The sequence below is a fragment of the Hyperolius riggenbachi genome, chromosome 2 (assembly GCF_040937935.1).
Source record: "Hyperolius riggenbachi isolate aHypRig1 chromosome 2, aHypRig1.pri, whole genome shotgun sequence".
Taxonomy (NCBI): Eukaryota; Metazoa; Chordata; class Amphibia; order Anura; family Hyperoliidae; genus Hyperolius; species Hyperolius riggenbachi.
In genome coordinates, this window is record NC_090647.1 from 312,243,112 (window position 1) to 312,263,981 (window position 20,870).

At 41.8% G+C, this 20,870-nt stretch overlaps 1 protein-coding gene across 4 annotated transcripts in view; it reads left to right on the forward strand.

The window, feature by feature from the left end:
- KIAA0319L (KIAA0319 like) overlaps positions 1 to 20,870 on the forward strand; it is a 141,831-nt gene that overhangs the window by 82,939 nt on the left and 38,022 nt on the right. For all 4 annotated transcript variants that reach the window (XM_068269103.1, XM_068269102.1, XM_068269105.1 and 1 more), the window contains 5 exons: positions 10,617 to 10,714; positions 13,971 to 14,058; positions 14,149 to 14,241; positions 17,002 to 17,134; positions 19,802 to 20,030. In XM_068269103.1, the coding sequence (XP_068125204.1) occupies positions 10,617 to 10,714; positions 13,971 to 14,058; positions 14,149 to 14,241; positions 17,002 to 17,134; positions 19,802 to 20,030 (641 nt within the window). The remainder of the gene's footprint in view (positions 1 to 10,616; positions 10,715 to 13,970; positions 14,059 to 14,148; positions 14,242 to 17,001; positions 17,135 to 19,801; positions 20,031 to 20,870) is intronic.

Genomic DNA, 20,870 nt, shown 5'->3' on the forward strand with positions numbered 1-20,870 from the left:
CCGTCCTGGAGGACTCGCCGGAACACTGCTACCAGGTAAGCAGCCGGCACTTTTCTTAAACTCTAAATTTGTTGTTCTTGGTTAAGTATATCACGCCTGAGTACCCCCTGGCACCATCAGAAGTACCCCCTGGGGTACGCGTACCACACGTTGAGAACCTAGGATTTAGATAACTGAAGACTCAGATCTATTCTAAGCCTTGTAAAGGCCAATAATATAGTCAAATCGTAATAGTTGTACATAATTCCATATTGAAGTACTGAATTAGACGTATCTACCAGTTCCCACACATCAAATGTATCCTCTTAAAGTATACAAGACCGTGATAATTATTTAAAAAAGGGTAGAGAAGGGGGTGACAGGGTCATAGGAGGGAACATTGCCACAAGCCTGCCTCTTCCTGTCTTGAAATTTGACTTTAGCCAAAAGTCATTTTTTTCAAGGAGTGATTATGGGGACCAGGAGGAGAGAGGAAAGGAACAGAAAACACACAGAGGTATGTGGATCCAGCATGAACATACCTCTGTGCTTACATTAGAAAGCTTTTACCCAGGTCAGGTTTTCTTTTAATGTACACTTGTATAGCTTAGCTCATGCTGAATAATATTAAGCCTTGCAATGTAAGGCTAGTGGACCACTAGAGCGCTTTCAGTAGTGTTTATGCTTTCTTGGAATCTAGAAAGTGCCTTGCTACTGAAAGACTCATGGGAGTAACCCCCACATCAGCATTGCGTTCGTGGGCACTGCTGCATTTTTGCAATTGGATCCAGGCCAATGAAGGTCAAATCGGGATTGTTCCAGAGTTGCATAAAAAATGTGCTACTTCAGCAATATGGAAATTGGATGCAATTTCCTAATTGGCAGGAAACTCGAAACGCTGCCGCAAGTGGCCCCTAGCCTTAGTTTCTATTTTAGTTGGGAAACTAAAATTCCTTATTTACAAATGCCTACACCCAAGCTGTGATTCTGTAGGTTGATGGAAACTCCTCTCCACCTATTCAAGTCTATTTGTAATTTAATTGTAAATCCTGATTTGTTATATATAAAAAGTGTACCTGAAGGAATTGGGTTGATCAGTTTTACCATGATTGTCAGGTTTCGCCATCCATGACTTAACTGGGTACTGGATAAAATTCCTATTACCTAAGTGCTTCCCATAGAGCTATATCAGCCTATGCCTTGCAAAGATGAAGGCCAATTTAGGCTGAAACAGCTGTCTGCAAGCTGAAGTAGCATAAGCTATAGACATAATGTACACCAGTAGCTCTGGATGTGTACTTGGGCTTTTCAGGGAATGATTTCAATATTCACATATTCACTGAGCAGAAGTAATGTATCATGGGAGTTCCTTCTTGCTCATGTACAACTGAATAATTGAAGCCCTTTTGTTTTAAGAATGCAAATCTGTATTTAGTATAAATCTCCGAAAACCACCTAAGTGCATGCATACTATGTAAGAAGCTTATATAAACAAGAGAGACGAAATTCTGTTTCTGTGATCCTATTAAGTAAAATGCAGACAACCCCTTTAATGGCTGAATATGTGTTGTACTATAGCTTTTTTATCCTGTTCATGAAGGGCTGTTGTCTTTTATTGGAACAGTTGTACACTCTGCAGTCAACAATTGAAAGAACAGTAAGGGCTTGTTCACACTATCAGCTTTAGATAATTTTTTTAAAGCGCTTGTGTAATGATTTTCTCTTACAGTGTTCACATGTAAGCGTTTCGATTTTATTGAAATCACAAATGCACTACATGTACCATTTTCTGTGCGCAATGGCTCAATGGAAGGTATAGGGAAATCACACTTTGTATAGCGATTTCCCGAGCCCTTTTATGAATAAATACATTGTATTTATTAATTTCCAGGTTAAAGAGTTCACTTCCTGACTTGACGTCAGGAAGTGAAAAAAATCATCGCTGAGCAAAAGCACTTATAAAAGCTTTTTTTGACGCTAAAAGCGCTAGTGTTGTAAATATCTGTAATGCTGGGGGGTCATACTTTCTGACCACCCAGCGCAACAAGGCTAAGAGCTGGATAATGGAAGAGGTTACACAGGCTGCCCAGAGCAACTGCAGCTCTGGGCTTCCGATATCACTACAAATAAAACACAATGGCTGCGCAGTGCGATGTTGCGCTGCCTTAGTTCGCACTGTGCTGCCTTAGAGATAGCAAGTATTCAGACAGGTACAAGACAGGACTATAGATTGGAACGTAATTAGTAGCAAACGCAGCTCACAGTCACGTCCACAGAAGCAGAGCAAGCTGGCTAACAGTCACCAGCAAGCATCCACCCAGGCAAGACTACAGGATAGAACGTAACTAATAGCAACTGCAGCCTACAGTTACGTTCCCAGAAACTAGAGTAGCAGGAATACTGCCAGTCACCAACATGGTGATGGCAGAATCCAAGCTATCTGGATAATGGACTTCACTGATCCACCGCGGATGCAGCGAACGTCCATCAAGCATGGAACTAGGCAATACACAATGATAAGAAAAATAACAAACAGCTCAACTAACGGATAAATATATATTAGCAAGTCTGCATATATATATTTATCAAGAACTAGCTAAAGCACAAGTAATCAGGTTGCATAGAACTACAATAACAGAACTATACAGAGTAACAAGGTGCCCAGTAGATCAGCGTACTGACCACTATGACGGGCGGGGTAAGAAATGGGAGGCAGACTTTTATGCTGGCATCAGCCAATGGATGCAGGTATGCAAATCTCCACACAGCTGAATGGTAATCACTCAATCCTGAGCTGGCTTGATTACCATTTGCTAGCTGGCTGTGAATGCAAAGGACCCCCATAAGAAATGCATGCAGCATTATGTAACATGCCTGCAAGAAATCCAGGGCCATCTGGCCGCAGTTCAGCTGCAACAAGCAATTGGTGGAATGATGACAGCATCCTGAGCTGCCCAGAACTGCAGAGCGACCGCAAATGACAATGAGACCCATTGCAAATGCACAACCGAATGCAAGCAGATAAGCCAGAACTGTCCGCCTGCAGCTCCACCGCAACGGACATAATACACTACAGGAGGGATCCTTACAATAGCACAGTATAAATCACTTAGCGCTTGCAATTGCGCTGACGATTTATAATCTGAACAAGATCTTAAGGGCTCATTTCCACATGTCGCTATCATTTCCAAAACAGATGCTAGCATTCGTGCTGATGCGAGGTGTTGGAACCCCTCTAACAGTGCATAGCATTGTCCAAACAAATGCTACAGGCACTACATTTTTTCAGAAGCAGCCCATTGATTTTAATAAGCTGTAATTCCTTCTTTGAATTTATGTGCGGGGTAAACACACCGAATCACCCCTAATGTAAACAAGCCCTTAAAGAGGAACTCCAGTGAAAATAATGTAATAAAAAAGTGCTTCATTTTTACAATATTTAAGTATAAATGACATAGTCAGTGTTTTCCTATTGTAAAATGTTTCCTCTCCCTGATTCAGTCTGACATTTTTACCACATGGTGACATTTTTACTGTTAGGAGGTGATGCCAGTGGAAGGAGATGCTGCTTACTTTTTTGGCAGTTGAACCCAGCTGAAAACAGCTGTTATTTCCCACAATGCAATGAGGTTCACAGACCGGAAACGGTCAGGACCATGGTCCTGACATCACACTGTGGGAGGGGTTTCACCACAATATCAGCCATATGGAGCCCCTTGATGATCCGTTTGTGAAAAGGTAAAGATTTCTTATGGGAAAGGGGGTATGAATTACTGATTGGGATGAAAAACAAAAGTTTGCTTTCTTAAAGGGAAGGTTCAAGCAAAATAAAAAAAATGAGTTTCACTTACCTGGGGCTTCTACCAGCCCCATGCAGCCATCCTGTGCCCTCGTAGTCACTCACTGCTGCTCCAGTCCCCCGCTGGCAGCTTGCCGACCTCAGAGGTCGGCTGGCTGCATTGCGTACATTTTTACGCATTCCTACTAGTGCAGGAACATTAGCACATACATTTTTACGCATTACTGGTTCAATGCGTAAAAATGTACGCATTGAACCAGTAATGCGTAAAAATGTATGTGTTAATGTTCCTGCACTAGCGGGAATGTGTAAAAATTTAGGCAATGCGGCCAGCCGACCTCCGAGGTCGGCAAGCTGCCAGCGGGGGACTGGAGCAGCAGCGAATGACTACGAGGGCACAGGATGGCTGCATGGGGCTGGTAGAAGCCCCAGGTAAGTGAAACTCATTTTTTTATTTTGCTTGAACCTTCCCTTTAACCTCCCTGGCGTTCTGATGGTTTTTTAAACTTATTTTTTTTTTTTTTTTTTTAATCATGTAGCTAGCCTAGCGCTAGCTACATGATACCCCCCCCCCTCCCAGCGGAATCCCACCCACCCTTCCGATCGCCGCCGGCGATGATGGCCGTCAGGAGATCCAGTTCTGAACGGGATCTCCGTCAGGGCTTCCCCCGTCGCCATATCGACGACCGGAATGACTTCAACGACGTCGTGACGTCATAGGGAGTCCCGATCCACCCCTCAGTGCTGCCTGGCACTGATTGGCCAGGCAGCGCACGGGGTCTGGGGGAAGGAGGGGGCGCTCGTTACACGGCGGATAGCGGAGCATCGGCGGCGAGCGGCGGCGATCGTCTACAACACACAGCAAGCAAATTGCTTGCTGCGTGTTTTAAAAAGAATTATTAAAATCGGCCCCACCAGGGCCTGAGCGGCACCCTCCAGCGTCTCTGGACGAGCTCAGCTCGTCCTGAACGCTAAGGAGGTTAAAGCGGAAAGAATTTGCGATAATTCAGGTTAGAGTGAGCTCCAAGATGGCTCCCAGTGCATCACTGCTGACTATATGCAAATTAACCATTGTTGCCCTTAGAAGCTAAACACACCTCCAGATCGGCTGGAATGCAATGATGTGTCAGCTTGTTAATTTGTACAGAGCCATAATAATCCAACATGCATACAGACTGTTTCGAATTGGTTGATACTCATCAGTGCATGGCATGGATTAATTTGGCTCTATGGAGTAGGGCTTGAAAAACCCAGAGGTAAGACTAACCAAAAAGCTCATGGTGAACCAGAACTCATTGGAGTGTGTGACGGGCTACAATGGTCCTAAAAGCCCCCTTACTAAAATGCTATGGAAAACAAGTTTGCTTTCTTAAAACAGAAAGAATTTAGATAATTCAGGTTGGAGTGAGCTCCAAGATGTCTCCCAGTGCATCACTGCTGAATATATATGACACATCATTGCATTCCAGCGGTTCTGGAGGTGTGTTTAGCTTCTAAGGGTACAATGGTTAATTTGCATATATTCAGCAGTGATGCCCTGGGAGACATCTCAAGCTCACTCCATCCTGAATTATCGCAAATTCTTTCTGTTTTAAGAAAGCAAACTTATGTTTTCCATAGCATTTTACTAAGGGGGCTTTTAGGACCATTGTAGCCCCTTACACACTCCAGTGAGTTCTGCTTCACCATGAACTGATTGGGAAGAAGTTAAATTCTTGGTCACGGTTTCTCTTTAAGCCAAGTAACACATTTTCATGATTGAATCAGTTTTGGATAAGAATTCAGCAGGCATCTTATCAAGACCAAATAATGCATTGTGGTAAATCAATCACTTCTCAACCGACAGCTTTTACAGTTGGGCAAAATAGGTCAGGCCACAGTCAACTAGTATATGGCTACTGGCTGTCAAATTTCAGGAGGTTTTGTATCTGTTATGCCTCGAGGTTATGTACACGCAGGATCCAGGGATATTTTGCTAGTGATATATTAAACTCCAGAAAATAGAAGTGTAATTGTCAATTTTGCATTGGTGTGCAGTTGTGCTTGCCCATATTCACTTAAAGGACCTCTGTCATGAAAATCTTAACATTTAAAATACATGTAAACATATACAAATATGAAGTACATTTCTTCTGGAGTAAAATGAGCCATAAATTACTTTTCTCCTATTTTGCTGTCACTTACAGTAAGTAGTAGAAATCTGAGATTACCAACAGATTTTGGACTAGCCCATCTTCTCATAGGGGGTTCTTAGGGTTTCTTTATTTTTAAAAGCACTTAGTGATTGGCCAGTTGCTCCGTCCAACTGCCAAAAAAGTTTACGGTGAGCAGGGAGCATCTTTATGTAAATCTTTTTCAGGGAATGTCTTTATAAAGAATAAAGGCCATGCTGAGAATCCCCCATGAAGAGATGGACTAACTCAAAACCTGTCAGTAATGTCAGATTTCTACTACCTACTGTAAGTGACTGCAACATAGGAGAAAAGTAATGTATGGCTCATTTTACTCTGGAAGAAATGTACTTCTTATTTCTATGTGTTTTTAAATTTTAAGATTTTCGCGACAGTTCCTCTTTAAATGCCCTGACCTGTTTATACCGGTATTCCTCAAAATTGTAAACTGTTCCTTACAATTGTGGATATTTCCTGCTTGAAGATATCATCAGGCTCTCCTCAAAAAACCCTCCCTGGGCCCAGATGCAATGGCCAGCTACAGACCTGTCTCTAATCTCCCCTTTCTGGGAAGGTAATTGAAAAAGCCATATACCTCCAGCTAGAAGCCAAAATCTTACAAAAAAACATTTATGACCCATTCCAGCCTGGCTTCAGGAAACATCACAGCACTGAAACTGCCCTCGTCCAAATCTGTAACACCTGCTCATGGCAAGAAACCGTGGAAAGTGCTCCATCCTGATGCTGCTAGACCTTTCTGCAGCCTTTGATACAGTTTACCATGACATCTTGGTAAGCAGGCTACAGGAATACTGTGGCATTGATGTCATAGTTCTCTAGTGGTTCTAATCCTTACTTGAGTGGCAGAACCCAAAAAGTGTTTATAGGGCCCTTCCTGTCCACCTCTGTACGAGGCCTCAATCCTTTATCCACTGGTTTTCACAATTTGCATGTTACTGCTTGGAAAACTAAACCAAAAACATGGCCTGACATACCACTGCCATGCTGACGACACCCAACTATATATTTCCTTCAAACCTGTGACAGACCCAACTATGAACACCTGCTTAGCTGAACTACATCAATGGATGAGTGACAACTGGCTGAGATTAAATGCAGATAAAACTGAAGTCCTGATCGGAGGGCAGCGCATGACAACAAAACAGCTTTACCTGCAGTCTTCACTGGGAATAAGAGGCACAGATCTACACAGCTCTGAGCATGTGCATAACCTGGGAGTTGTAGTTGATGGGAATTTACATTTCAGAACTTAGATCTCTGCTATGGTGAAATCATCCTATTTTCACCTGAAGAATATCGCAAAAATAAAGCACCCCATCCCCCCAGGAGATCTGCCAACCTTAGTCCGTGCCTTCATCACATCCTGACTGGACTATTGTAATGCATTCTACACCAGCCTTCCAAAAAAGCACTTGTACCGCCTACAGCTGATACAGAATACTGCTGCCAGACTGTTAACCAACAAACCCCGTCACTGCCACACAACACCAGTCCTGCGCTCCCTTTACTAGGTATCAATAAAATTGAGGATTCTATTCAAGAGTGGCTTACTGATATTTAAATCACTACATTATCTGGGCCCTGGATACATGAAAATGTTGCAGCTGCGTAGCAATCCCTGCAATCTCAGATCCACAGGTTCTAACATTTAGTCATACCCAGAGTTCACATGAAAACTTTTGGTCCCAGAGCCTACTGTAATGCCGCTCCAACATTATGGAACTCCTTACCTCAGCAGATCAGGACAGCTTCATCTCTGGACGTGTTTAAATCCTGACTGAAAACCCACCTGTTCAGTTTGGCATTTGCAGAAATATAATTTTTGTTGTGTTAATACTCCATCCTACTACCAATTACTGAATCTGAGATTCCAGTCCTATGTCCTAAGCGCTTTGAGTCCTATGAGTGCAAAGTGCTATAGAAATGTTATTATTGTTAAATCACTCTTTGGTAGTCATGTAGCACAGCTTTATGCTGGGATCTAGTATTCATGGAAGCACAGATTTTGGCTGCGATGGCGAAAGGCGCACTACAACAGTACCATAGATCGCAATGCAGATTGCAGCTGTTGTATTCCGGTGGTTTAATTGGCGCACGCAATGGTTAGGAGTTCGGCTACACTGTGTGCGGTCCCATGTGCCACCGGTAGGGGTGGCACATGGGACGGCTATTGGTTCGACTGCACTATATCTGAACTGATATAGCAGTAGGGATGGTGGTCGGATAACTTGAGACATCACACTCAAGGTATCTGACCGCAAAACAAGCACAGAGAGGGGGTTAGTGTTAGGCATGTAGAGTGAGGTTAGTGTTATTTATGCACAGGGGATTGTTACATTTTTAGTTGTTTTTTCTGCTTTCATCATGTTTAACATAATTTTCACTACTGTTGATCCACAGTTCAGCCCCATCACCACCACCCCCACCCCTCTTCCTTTCTCCTATTCTGGCTGCATTGCTTTATGGAAGGGGCGTTTCCAAACTGCTGTTTAGCCTCCATCTCATTGTAGTCTGTTAAAGCAGGCTGTGCTATGGGCTGCCTTGCTACCTTACTCTTTCTCACATTGCCTTCTGGAAAGGGGCATTAGTAACATATCTTTATTTAGGTGTGTATAGCAGATCGGAGATGTGTGAAGAAAAGAGTAGTTCAAGTTTAGTAGAAGCTTTCCATGTTGTGCATAAACTGTTGAGCAATCGGTCTGAAATGCTGGTGGAATTGTCTTCCACTCTATCATACATTCAGTTTTCTTGTCTATTACTTATATTTATGATAGAGAGGTTGTAAAATTTAGAAAAATACAGTTTAGTTTTGTTTTCAACAAAGAGATTTTGAAACTAAAATGTAGAAAAAAAAAATTTGTACACTTCTTTCACTAGTACTTTGCTGGAAAGTTCCCCATAAAGCTACATTTTCTCCTGCATTGTATTATACAGTAGCTCTGAGACCTATTCTATGTTTACAGAAATACCCTTTCTTCTTATCAACTATTGAATTGTAACCATTTTCTGTTTGATCGTATGCCAGGAATAGAGTAATTACATGGCCTTCAATTCAGGGTTATAGTTTCACCTAGAACATATAACACCGATCTTTTCTCCTCAATCTATAGAATGTCACAAGTCACGAGTTGAGCCATTTGTTTGAGATGATGTAGCACAAAGTTACTGCATAGTATACTGTCACATGTTTAAAGTGATTTACTAAACGTAATCGCTAGTAAACTTAATCTATGTTCATTTCAAACTTCCAACCAGGACAGGTGCAGGATAATATTAAAATAATACATAAGAAACTTCCCTGATTCCATGTTTAGACATATACAGTTTAAACAGGGATAGGGTTACATAGGCATGCAAATCGTTTTCAAGATAGTGAAACATTTTAACGTTAGTTTACAGTATAAGTCCACTTTTAAAGCCTAAGTTTGCGCATTTTTTATTTTACCGGTTTAAAGGGCACCTGAAGTGACATTCTGAGATAAACACAGTTTCTCTGTGTGGATAAGAACACTTCTGAGAGCAGGGAAGCGCAATAGTTCACAATTTGTTAGCATGAAAGCTGAAAATTCTGTTTTGTTTTTTTTTATTGCCACTTTTCTCCCGAGACAAAAGTAGACTTTTTAAACATAAAATAATATGGTATTCCAGAAAAGTCCTATTTGGGCTTAGGCGTATAGATACAATTGTTGATCACATAATTTTATTTTCACTGCAAATTTTCTTAATGGTACAATATAAGTAATTAATCTCAAAAGTCTAATCAATTGTGGAGTTTCTGCATACCGGTAGTTAAAATAGGAAATGTTCACTGCTTCAATTCATAGATCGTCATGCTCTCCTCAGCAACTTCCAGTTACCAACAACCCCACCACCCCTACTCCCTCTTCCTTACTTGCTCCACTGGTGCAGTGCAGATTAGCATTTGGGTTAGGGGTGGGGGGAGGGGAAGAATTATGCCAGAGAGGATGGCAGACCATATAACTAAATTAGTGAGGACTGATTTTTGTTAGGGTGCTAGAATGTCACTCCTCCCCCCTTTTCCCCTCCCAACCACCACATGACCTCGGGAGAGTTTAGCAAACTTCATTCTGGAGGTGTCCTCATTCCTTTTCAAAGCTATAGAATCACTTCACTTAATTTAATTGATTTCTGCTTTTTTTTTTTTTTTTTTTTTTTTTTTTTTACAACGGCCCATGCATAGGCGTTGTCAGATTTACTGGTGCTAAGTAGCAAAAAACAATGTTTTGGCAATGGATAACTCTTGGAGGTGAAGCCTCTGTTCCATGCAGAGATTATGCAAGCATTTACAAGAGTCAGGAGGAGCGAGCACATTTGTACAGTGGTTTGTAGATCACAATTACATGATCCAGTTAACCGTTTCTTATAATAGGCCTTTGAAAGTCACATTAAAAGTGATATTATTGTCCCATTTTTGTGACTGGAAGTTTTATTTAATTATTATTTTTTATGTCTGTGTATACCACGTTTGTTATTAAGTCTAAAAAAATTACCGTAAATATAAGAGTAAAAGTGATTTGAACAGTGAAATAAAGTGTACACTGCTTACAATCTTATAACTATACCTAGATACTGTATCAGAAAGCTAACTTCATGAGTAAAGCCCTATATATTTTTTTTTTAATTAGGAAAGGTGTACACATATGATTGGAAGTTAATTACTCATCCTACTGATTACAGTGGAGAAATGGAAGGAAAACGTACACAATCACTCAAGTTGTCAAAGGTGAGCACTTATCTAATGTCACTGGATTATTAAAGTACGTGACTACTGACCTCACTTTACTTAAATTACAGTATACTTTTCTATCATATAATTCTTATGCACTCTGACTGTGAAATATTTATGACTCCTGTTGTAAATGATTACCTTACTTGATATAAACAAGCTTCAGATCAGTTGATTGCATATGCAGCTGTCTGCTGTTCCTGTGGAATTCTTTAATCTCTCCTCTCCCTGGGCTGTCCTCTCTGCCCACATGTAAATGTGGGTGGGGTTTACACTTTCCAGCAAAACTAAGGGCCCTTTTCCACTAGCATTCGCAATCACAAACGCCAGCGATTGCGATTTTTCATTTGCATTGCATTATCCCTCTTAAAATTGCTCCAGAAAGCTATTGCGATTTGCAATTTACAAATCGAATCACTATTTGAGGATTTATATAGCGCTGACATATATACAGAGTATATATTGTCTTTTCACTAACTGTCTATATATACTGTCTATACTATAGTGGAAAATACGTCTCATGATTTCTATGATAAAGTAGCAACCCTAGCAATTTAAAAATTACTAGCGATTTTGTGTTTTTGCGATTTAGCTGTGTAGTGGAAAAGGCGCTTTATGTGCATTGTTCAGTCTCTGGAGCAGTCGGTCCAGCTAGTAAAAGCTTTATGCCCATGAAACCATACTACCCTCAATCAGGTCCCTGTCCCTGCACTAATTCACAAGCTGGAGGCTATTCAAGCTCTGCCATTGGTTTCCTCAGAATAATGTCACAAAGCTGGACTATATAGCACTAATGTGGAAATAAGTAGGTGCCGCCCTAGGAATCCATTCAAATATCATAATTGAAGTGAAATTTGGGCGCCAGTGGTGAGATTTGGTTGGAAGGTTTCAGTGTGAGAATAGGGTTATGTTTAGCTTTAGTAAAATATTGCTATGTATTACCAATGTTTTGCTATCATCATTTCAACTGTAATAGTAAAATAGTAAATTTACCAATATTCTACCATCGGCTTTTCTGGGTGCCCAGATTTACCCGGCGCCCTTTCTGCATGTACGCACTATTGTAACTATGTTTTATTCACGTCACATTGGTTTCTCAGGCTTGGTGGCCAAATGCCTTTTGGTATTTTTAGGGCATTCCACCTCTGTTGGTTCCTGGTCAACCTCTACTGGTGCTTATTGGCTCCTGAATGCTTTGTCTTTTATGTACTGACATTGCCTTATCTATATCATTCAGCATGCGCCACATTCTAATATTACAGGAGTGTCAATAATCAGTTCTTCCTGGCTGCTTAATTTATGTAAAGTCTGATAAGGACATGGACAGCTTTAAAATTACTGCAAAAATACACAAAACTCCTGTGGTTAGGATGCACAAATATCATAATTACAGTGACTTACCACAGTATTCTTGTGATCCAACCAGAAATACATTTATGGCAGCAGTCCTGTCATTCTGACTGTTAACTGTTCCCATGTGTTCTACTTATTTCAAAACTAGCAGGCAACACCTGCTTTAATTTAAATGTAGGCTTTAAAGGTCTTCCTAGTATGAAAATCTAGATATGCCACTAACCTCCTCATACACTGGCACCTGGACCAGTGCGGAGGCTAAAAGATAATCATGAGAGACAAAGGACTTGTGCTTTAGCAGCAAGCAGTAGTGCTCAGACTCCCTTTTTGGCCATCTATTACATTTTGGGGATTAGAAGTGTTTTTTTGCCATCTTGTACCTTTTTAATAAATGCAGCAGAAAATGTGGTTAAGATTTTTTTAGTTGCCTTAAAAGCACCCTAATAGGAACAACCTCTTATTATACCCTCCAACAAAGGACATAGTTCTGCATTGGCGCCGTCAGAGTAATGGAATCTCACATGTCGTCCCCTTGCTACACTTTCTTGATGTGTCTGCTGCTTCTCTATTGAACTATTGCTGAATTGTGCTGTTTGGATTTTGCTTCCAGTGGCCGCATGCTTATAGAGTTGGTTTGATTGATATTTAGATGTTTAGAACAAACTTTATTGTATATACCAGAGTGTCATTTGTTGTGCTCATTTGTTGGTTTTTAAGCATACTATGCTTATATCCTTGTATGTACACTTTGGCCTCGATTCATCATTGTCTTTGAGATAACTTTTTCCAGTTTGTTAAATTACCGAATTCGAAGTTTATCGATTTCTAGTTGTATTCATCAAGGTTTTTCCGCATTCGGTGTGAATTCGTTAACATTTCGGTAACCATTCGGTAACGTGTCGATATTACCATTTTACAGCGGTAATTTAACACAAGGCCAAAAGATTCCAATGGAATTGTGGGTAAAAGGCAGTCCTTTGAACACTTCGTAGCAAGATTCTGAATAGGGCTTAACACCTGGACCAGGATTCTAGAAGTTGCTTGGGACAATCCCACAATTTAGCCAGCTGCGGCTTGATAGGAGCCTTTTCTATAAAAATTTAGTGCAGCTAACAAATTAGCTAACCCTGGCACTACCTGTGTTCTCTTACAAGATGATTCAAGAGAAATGCAGATGTCCTGTTATAGCAAATAAATCTATTCTCTTGCAGATTGATATAGTTCTAGACCTTATTCTTGCCCTTCTGACTTCTGAGCCTTTGAATCACTCTCAGCTGATACATAACCACTTCAAATGGCTCCATCTTCTCTGTCAGCAATGATCTGACAGGAATAACGACAGAACAGTGAAGGAGATAACTAATCCTAAATGTAACGCTAAACCACGCCCACTTTCTTTTTCATGAATTGCACTTTCTTCCGTTTTAGCGAACCATTACCGAATTGTTACCGAATCGTAAGCGAATGTTCGTTAACAGCTGTAGATAACTTTGATGAATCCTGAAATGAAGTTAACAAATTCGGTATTTTACCAAACTGTTGTGAACAAATTTGCTAAGTCTTGATGAATCGAGGCCTTTGTGTCTTCTTCAGTATACAAATTGATTGCAAACTTATGCTGGTGTGCTGGTCAATCATTCTAAATATTATTAGCGCTTCCAGCCCAGTTTATTGGATCACCCATTATTTTCATGTCTATTTCTTATATTGTTGAGGTGTGCAGACCTTATTCTTATTATATTGCTTTAAAAGCCTGCACTGAAAATTAATAAGGGCCATACCTGAATGATGATGGGCTCTTGTACATGAAGTTTTTCAGAGGTCCAGGACTATAGCCTAAGGAATATATATGATCATAGAGGTTCATAACGGTCTTTATTTATTTTTTTCCCTCTACAAGCTCACAGCGGGTCTGTATGAGTTCAAGGTCATTGTGGATGGAGAAAATGCACATGGTGAGGGATTTGTCAATGTCACGGTCAAGCCAGGTGAGTGCCAGGCTAACATTTCTCAATCGACAAATGGTAAATACCCTTTTACACCGTCTAGCTTTAATCATGATTTTGTCACTTTTACAGAGCCACGAGTAAATCAGCCACCTGTAGCTATTGTGTCACCTCGTTATCAGGAAATATCACTGCCCACCACCTCTACAGTCATAGATGGCAGCCGTGAGTATATACATCGTAGTCATCATTCTCATTTTTAAAGTAGTGTTTAAAGATTAAAATCTGCTTTTAAAAAATAGCCCAATAATACACCTCTTCATTCTAAAGCGTTCCACACATGCTGGACTGTTCTCGGCTAAGGTGGCTGGTCAGGCCTGTCTTGGCTGAGAATCTAGTGGGTGTGTACAAGTGTCCTCCGACGTTGCTTAAATGGAATGTGAGATGTGAGACATTTGGAGGCTTCCATATTTATTTGCTTTTAAACAATACCAGTTGCCTGGCAGGTCTACTGATCTTCCTGGCATTAGCAGTGTTTGAATCACCCACCTGAAACAAGCATACAACTAATTTTGTCATATTTTTGTCAGAAACATCTGATCTGCATGCTTACTCAGGGTATGTGGCTAAAAATATTAGAGGCAGAGCATCATCTGGACAGCCTGGCAATGTGCATTGTTTGAAAGGTAATAAATATGTCAGCCTTCATATATCTCTTACTTTGGCTTACCAAATCAGCGGTAATCGGCAGCCAAATCCACTGTATCCCATCCTTACCCCTACTCCCGGAAGCTATGGCAGAGCGAGGTGTTTGTACAGCGCTCAGCTCCAGAACTGTCTCACAAGGGTCTGAGTCCCGATCCTTTCTAGCACAAGCATTGTGTGCGTTTACACACCTTTAGAGAAACCTAAATGATTGTGTTTCTGATGTACAGTACGTGTTCTGCTAGTTTCTTTCCTCCAAAAGATGATCTGTCTTTATCCCTTTAGATTGTATGTATTCTTAACATTCAAATGCATCATGTTGGGAGTGCATTTGCAGTGTGTTTGGTTCCAGACAGCCAGGCTCCCATTGAATTCAGAGCAATGAGGAACTGACTACATAATGTATGGAATAAGACAGCATGCATCTGGGTAAAAAAAAAAATCTCAAGCCCAGTGCAGCTCTGAATTCATTTTGAACCTAGATTTACATTGTGCCTAAAGATCTACGGTAATTCAAAATTCAAACCCTGGGTTGAAACCTTACTTCAGCCTCCCAGTTTCTTAATGGATCATTGCATAGCACATTTTTTTGTGCATTGCACATTCTGAATCTTTGGCCATAAATATATTAAACACCTGACAGATATCATGCTGGGGGGCCTTGGGCCTTCCAATATACTGAACAGGGAAGAACTAGTCAATCATTAGTGATGAGACTCTGTAGAGCTGTAGCAGCAGTTCTGGCCATAGAGCGTTCATTTGTCAGCAGGAGCAGAGGTGGGAGGAGTCTAGTGACCAACACTGTGTTCATGGTAAAAGACTGGCTGTTGCCTAACTAGGTCTTCTGCCAGCTCCTTGCAGCCATCCTGTCCCGCGCCGGTCCTCCATGATCCTCCATTCCCCCCCGCCACCAGCTAGTTTTGGTTTCGCCCACGGGCCACTGTGCCTGCGCAGCACTGGCCATGCATAGCTTTGCTTACGTTCCCGTCCACCATAGTGTCCTTGTGCAGGCACAGGATGCTATTGTGGATGGGAGTGCGAACAAGGCTACGCGTGGCAGGGCTGTGCAGGCGCGGTGGCCCATCGACTTACAAGTCGACAGACCCAAAACTAGCTGGCTGTGGAAGAATGGAGGATTGGCGTGGGACAGGACGGCTGCAAGAAGCTGGCAGAAGCCCCAGGTAAGAGAAACTCTTTGTTTTGTTTTTTTCATTTCCACTTTAAACATATCATAGAATGCTGTCCAGTCTAACCAAACATGATCTAACATTAGCACAGGAAGACAATGGTGCAACCTCAGCATGGCAGGTAATTAAAATTTCATGATTCATTAATGGTTTATGCACAATACACAAAACTTTGTGAAATGCAAACTATGATATATTCCACAAAATATGCACTGTCAAACCCATGAGCCCAAACTGGAGCTTTAACATTTATTTATAATGCTTCAGAAACCTAGCTCAAACAGTAAAATAAAAAAAATCAATAATTATAGCTTGGGTATAGATAAAATATTTACTAGTACAGAAAATAGTGGATCGAACTCTTCAGTCAGTCTCACAAGCTTTGTCCCCATCACTGGACGAAAAACCTGATACACATTATAGGCAGTCAGTATCAGAAACATACCAAATTACACCAGGGATTCACCTAGTCTCGCATGTGGTGAGCTTGTCAGGTCTGCCCATATTTTGTGGTATTTGTCAGCCCGATTGTAAGTAGGGCGATGTACGTGTTGCTCCGTGTTAAAGGGATACTTAAGTCAAAAATAAAAAATGATTTTTACTCACCCGGGGCATCCCTCAGCCCCCCTGAAGCTGTCTGGTGCCCTCGCAGCCTCGCTCCGATCCTCCTGTCCCCGCCGGCAGCTGCTTCCGGGTTCGGTGACAGCCGCTGACAGGCTGGGAACGCGAGTGATTCTCCGCGTTCCTAGCCGCTATATCACCCTCTATGCTGCTATAGCGTATATGTTATATGCTATAGCAGCATAGAGGGTGATATAGCGGCTGGAAACGTGGAGAATCACTCGCGTTCCCAGCCTGTCGGCAGCTGTCGCCGAACCCGGAAATAGCCGCCGGCGGGGACAGGAGGATCGGAGCGAGGCTGCGAGGGCACCATACAGCTTCAGGGGGCTGAGGGATGCCCCAGGTGAGTAAAAATCATTTATTTTTGACTTAAGTATCCCTTTAAGTAGGATCCTAAGTCTTCTGCTGAAGAATTTCTTCATATTCTCCTTCCTGATTTATTCTGTTCTGTTATTATTCTTGTTATCCTCAGAGAGTACAGATGATGAAAAAATAGTGCGCTATCTCTGGGAGGAGCTGAAGGGTCCGCTAAGAGAGGAGAAGATTACAGGAGACACTGAAATACTTAAACTCACAAACCTGGTCCCTGGAAATTACACCTTCAGGTAACAACCTATGCAGAGGAACTATCGGGAATTTCTTGTAAATATCACCCAAAACATTTAATTTAGCGTTGGATAGATTGAGCAGAAAGTAAACCTACAGTCAAGCTTTTAGTTGTGTCTAGGTCCTGCTTTGGGAGATTTATAAATTATTTTCCTGGTTTTTTAGTACTCTAAGCAATAATGGGGGAAGCAGGAAATTTGGGCACCTGCGATTAATGGACAATTTGGGCGCCGCCATATGCACTAGTGCAAATATTGGCTATTGGGCGCCAAAAGCAAAAATTTGGAACCCCGATAAATAGCGGGCGCTGGGCCCATCCAACCAAAATTTTTCATTTTTGAAAATATTATCTTTTACATTTTTTTTTGTTTTTTTTTTGTTTATCGTTTTTGAAATTATTGCTTTTGAAATTATTGCTTCTGAAACTCTATCATTTTGTGTATTTATGTTATTTGATGCGGGTGTAGGGACATGGGGGGCGTGTAAGGTTAGGCATCAGGAAGAGAGATTTTAAGGTTAAGTGTCAGGACGGGGGGTAGGGTTAGATGTCAGGAAGTGGGGTTTTAAAGTTAGGCGTAAGGAGGTTTTAAGGTTAGGCGACAGGAAGGGAGGTTTTAGGGTTAGGCGTCAGGGAGGGCGGAGGAGTTAGGGTTGAGCATCTGAGGGGGAGGGTTCTGTATAAGAGTAGGGTTAGGTTTAGCTGTAGTAAAATATCACAAACATTTACCAATGTTTTACTATTGTCATTACCACTGTAACTATTTTTTTATTTTCATTTGGCACCCAATTCACTATTTTTTATCTACGTCGTATTTATCGTTTAGACTTATCTGCTTTACCCCACGCCCATTTTTCCTCACGACTCTATTTCATGTATGCAGAATGGGAAGTCAGTGAACCTCTTCAACAGTAACACAGGCAGCCATAGAAACCAACATTTATAACAGTTACCCACTTTACTAAAGAGAAATATTTTTCTGACTGCATGATTTTTTTTGCCAGAGAGATTCAACCATTTTCTGTCACTGGTGATGAAAATTGCCTAAAATTCCCCCGGATCTCTTAGGTTACTAGCACTGCCCCTACTATATACCCTAATAATACGGATGTGACAAACAATAAATCTATTCCGTACATGTGCTGATAAATCAGGATATAATTAAACAGAGTGTAGAGTGCTAATAGAGCAGCAGAAATATCTAACAAACTTTATGAATCACAATTATATATGTGACCATATGCATGTAAACATATCATTGAATAGGATGAACAGAGAGGCAATGCAAGTAAATCCAATGAGCAGTAGTAAAACATCCATATGGATACATATACGACACCAATGCCAGGAGAGCACTGCGGTACCTCTGCAGCCACAGGGGGCCAAGAGCAATCCTAGGGAAGTATGTGTTGTAGTGGCCAAATTTGTTTTGATTGTGGGTAGTCATGGTGGCAACTTTATATGATTCCTGGTCACCACGGAAAAAGAAAGTGTGAATGCACTGGGGGGGGGGGGGCAGGGCATGGGGGCTGCAATTGGAGGACCCATGATTTGAAGCTACGCCTCTTCTTATATTTATATGGATGGCTCATGTATGACCACATCCTATTTACTACGAGGGGGATTTGTGCACAGATACACCAGTAGGGTATGGGAGGGGGTTTAGGCATGGATGCACCAGTAGGGCATCGGGGGTTTGTGCACAGATACACTAGTAGGGCATTGGGGGTTTAGCCATGGACGCTCCAGTAGGGCATCTGAGGTTTGTGCACGGATGCAACAGTAGGGTATGGGGGGTTTAGGCAAGGATGCACCAGTAGGGCATCGGGGGTTTGTGCACGGATGCACCAGTAGGGCATTGGGGTGTTTATGCATGGACGCACCAGTAGGGCATCAGGGGGTTTATGCACGGAAGCACATGGGGTTATGTAATGGGGAGGGGGGCTTCAGTGGTTTACGATTCTTTGGAGAATTGGGGGTTTACTTGTTTAACACTAATTTACCCACAGTGATCTGTATATATAAACTCGTCTCACATTTTAGTGCACACAGGTGTGAATGATCCTTTAAAGAGTCCCTGTATTGGGTCACTGTATTATTTAGTTTACAGCCTTACAAAGACTTTATACAAAGGGTAGACTTTTGTTGCCCAAAATTATTTTTCTAAGTTGTTACAGGTGACTGTAGTGTCCTGTATGTACAGGTGTTCCCTGATGTCTGTGGTGATCAGCCACGCTAGAAAATCAGGTCTAGCCATAATCTTAAATGCCTATTTCAGCACCCCTAGCTGCCATCGCTAACTGGTCTCTGCAGAGTGCCTGCGAGGGGCATGGCTGGACCTCTGAATGAGGAAGTCCATGCAAACCAGGTTTTGATTTCAAAAGAGCACCATTAGTGACACTTGCCTGCACTGCTGAGCTACAAGGCTGTATATTAATCACCTAGTTAGCTGTGAGGCAATCCCGATTGGTTTAAACGTGAGCTAAGTAATGTAATCAATTTAAAAAAAATGGTTTGGATAAGGGTTTTGCATAGTCATAAATTATCCCTTGAAGGTGTCCTAAGATTATAAATCCAAGACCTATTTATTTTCAAAGTAGATCTTCCACCATAAATAGCAGTGTCATCTATTTTATGTCAAATATTATTTTATTATTTTACTTTATAGGTTAACTGTGGAGGACTCCGATGGGGCCAAAAATTCAACAACCGCTAACCTTACAGTAATCAAAGCTGTTGATTACCCTCCTGTGGCAAATGCTGGAGCCAATCAAGTCATCACACTTCCCAAAAACTCAATTGTGTTGTATGGGAACTTGAGCAAAGATGATCATGGTCTTGTCAGCTATGAATGGACATTGAGTCCCAACAGCAAAGGGAAAGTAATGGAAATGCAGGTGAGAAGTACTTGTGTGTACTTATATAGTGCTGACATATTACGTAGCGATGTACAGAGTATATTGCCTTGTCACTAACTGTCCCTCAGAGGGGCTCACAATCTAATATATGTATACTGTATATCAGTGCTTTACATAGGGATTGATTGATTGAGACACCTAGGGTAGGAGAATGAACTGCCTTTTCATCATCCAGCGCCTGTAGGCACATGCCTTGTGGGAAATCCATTCCTGGGTGGCTACTGTATTTATTTCCTTTTAAATATTACCCGTTACCTGGCAGTCCTGCTTATCTCTTTGGCTGCAGTTTTGTCTGAATCATACACCTTAAAAGATACCAGAGGTGAAAAAGTTCGGAGAAACGGTGGAAGCGGGCATTTAGGGGTAGCTGACCTGTTGGCCACTTTTCCTAACCATCTTTCCAACCCCCCACCCCCCCATTCTCGTCTGACACCCCTCTTTCACACCTAAAGACAAATTAACCCCCCACGCAGCTTCTTCGGGGTCGCCGGGAGTCGCTGTCAGGGCGCAGATGTCAGGCCGGCTGCTCGCGTCCTACAGCGACCGGGAGCACTCTGCGCATGCTCATGACATCACAATTGACATCATGTGCATGCACAGAGTGCTCCCGGTCGCTATAGGACGTGAGCAGCCGGGCCGACATCTGTGAAGTGATGGCGACCCGGGAGACGTTGCGAGGGAGTCTTTAGGTGAGAAACAGGGGTGTCAGTGGAGAACGGGATGGGGGGAATGAGGGCCGTCAGGACCACTCTTTCTAAATGCCTGCTTCCCCAATTTCTTTTTTGCCTCTACTATCCTTTAAACAAGCATGCAGCTAAT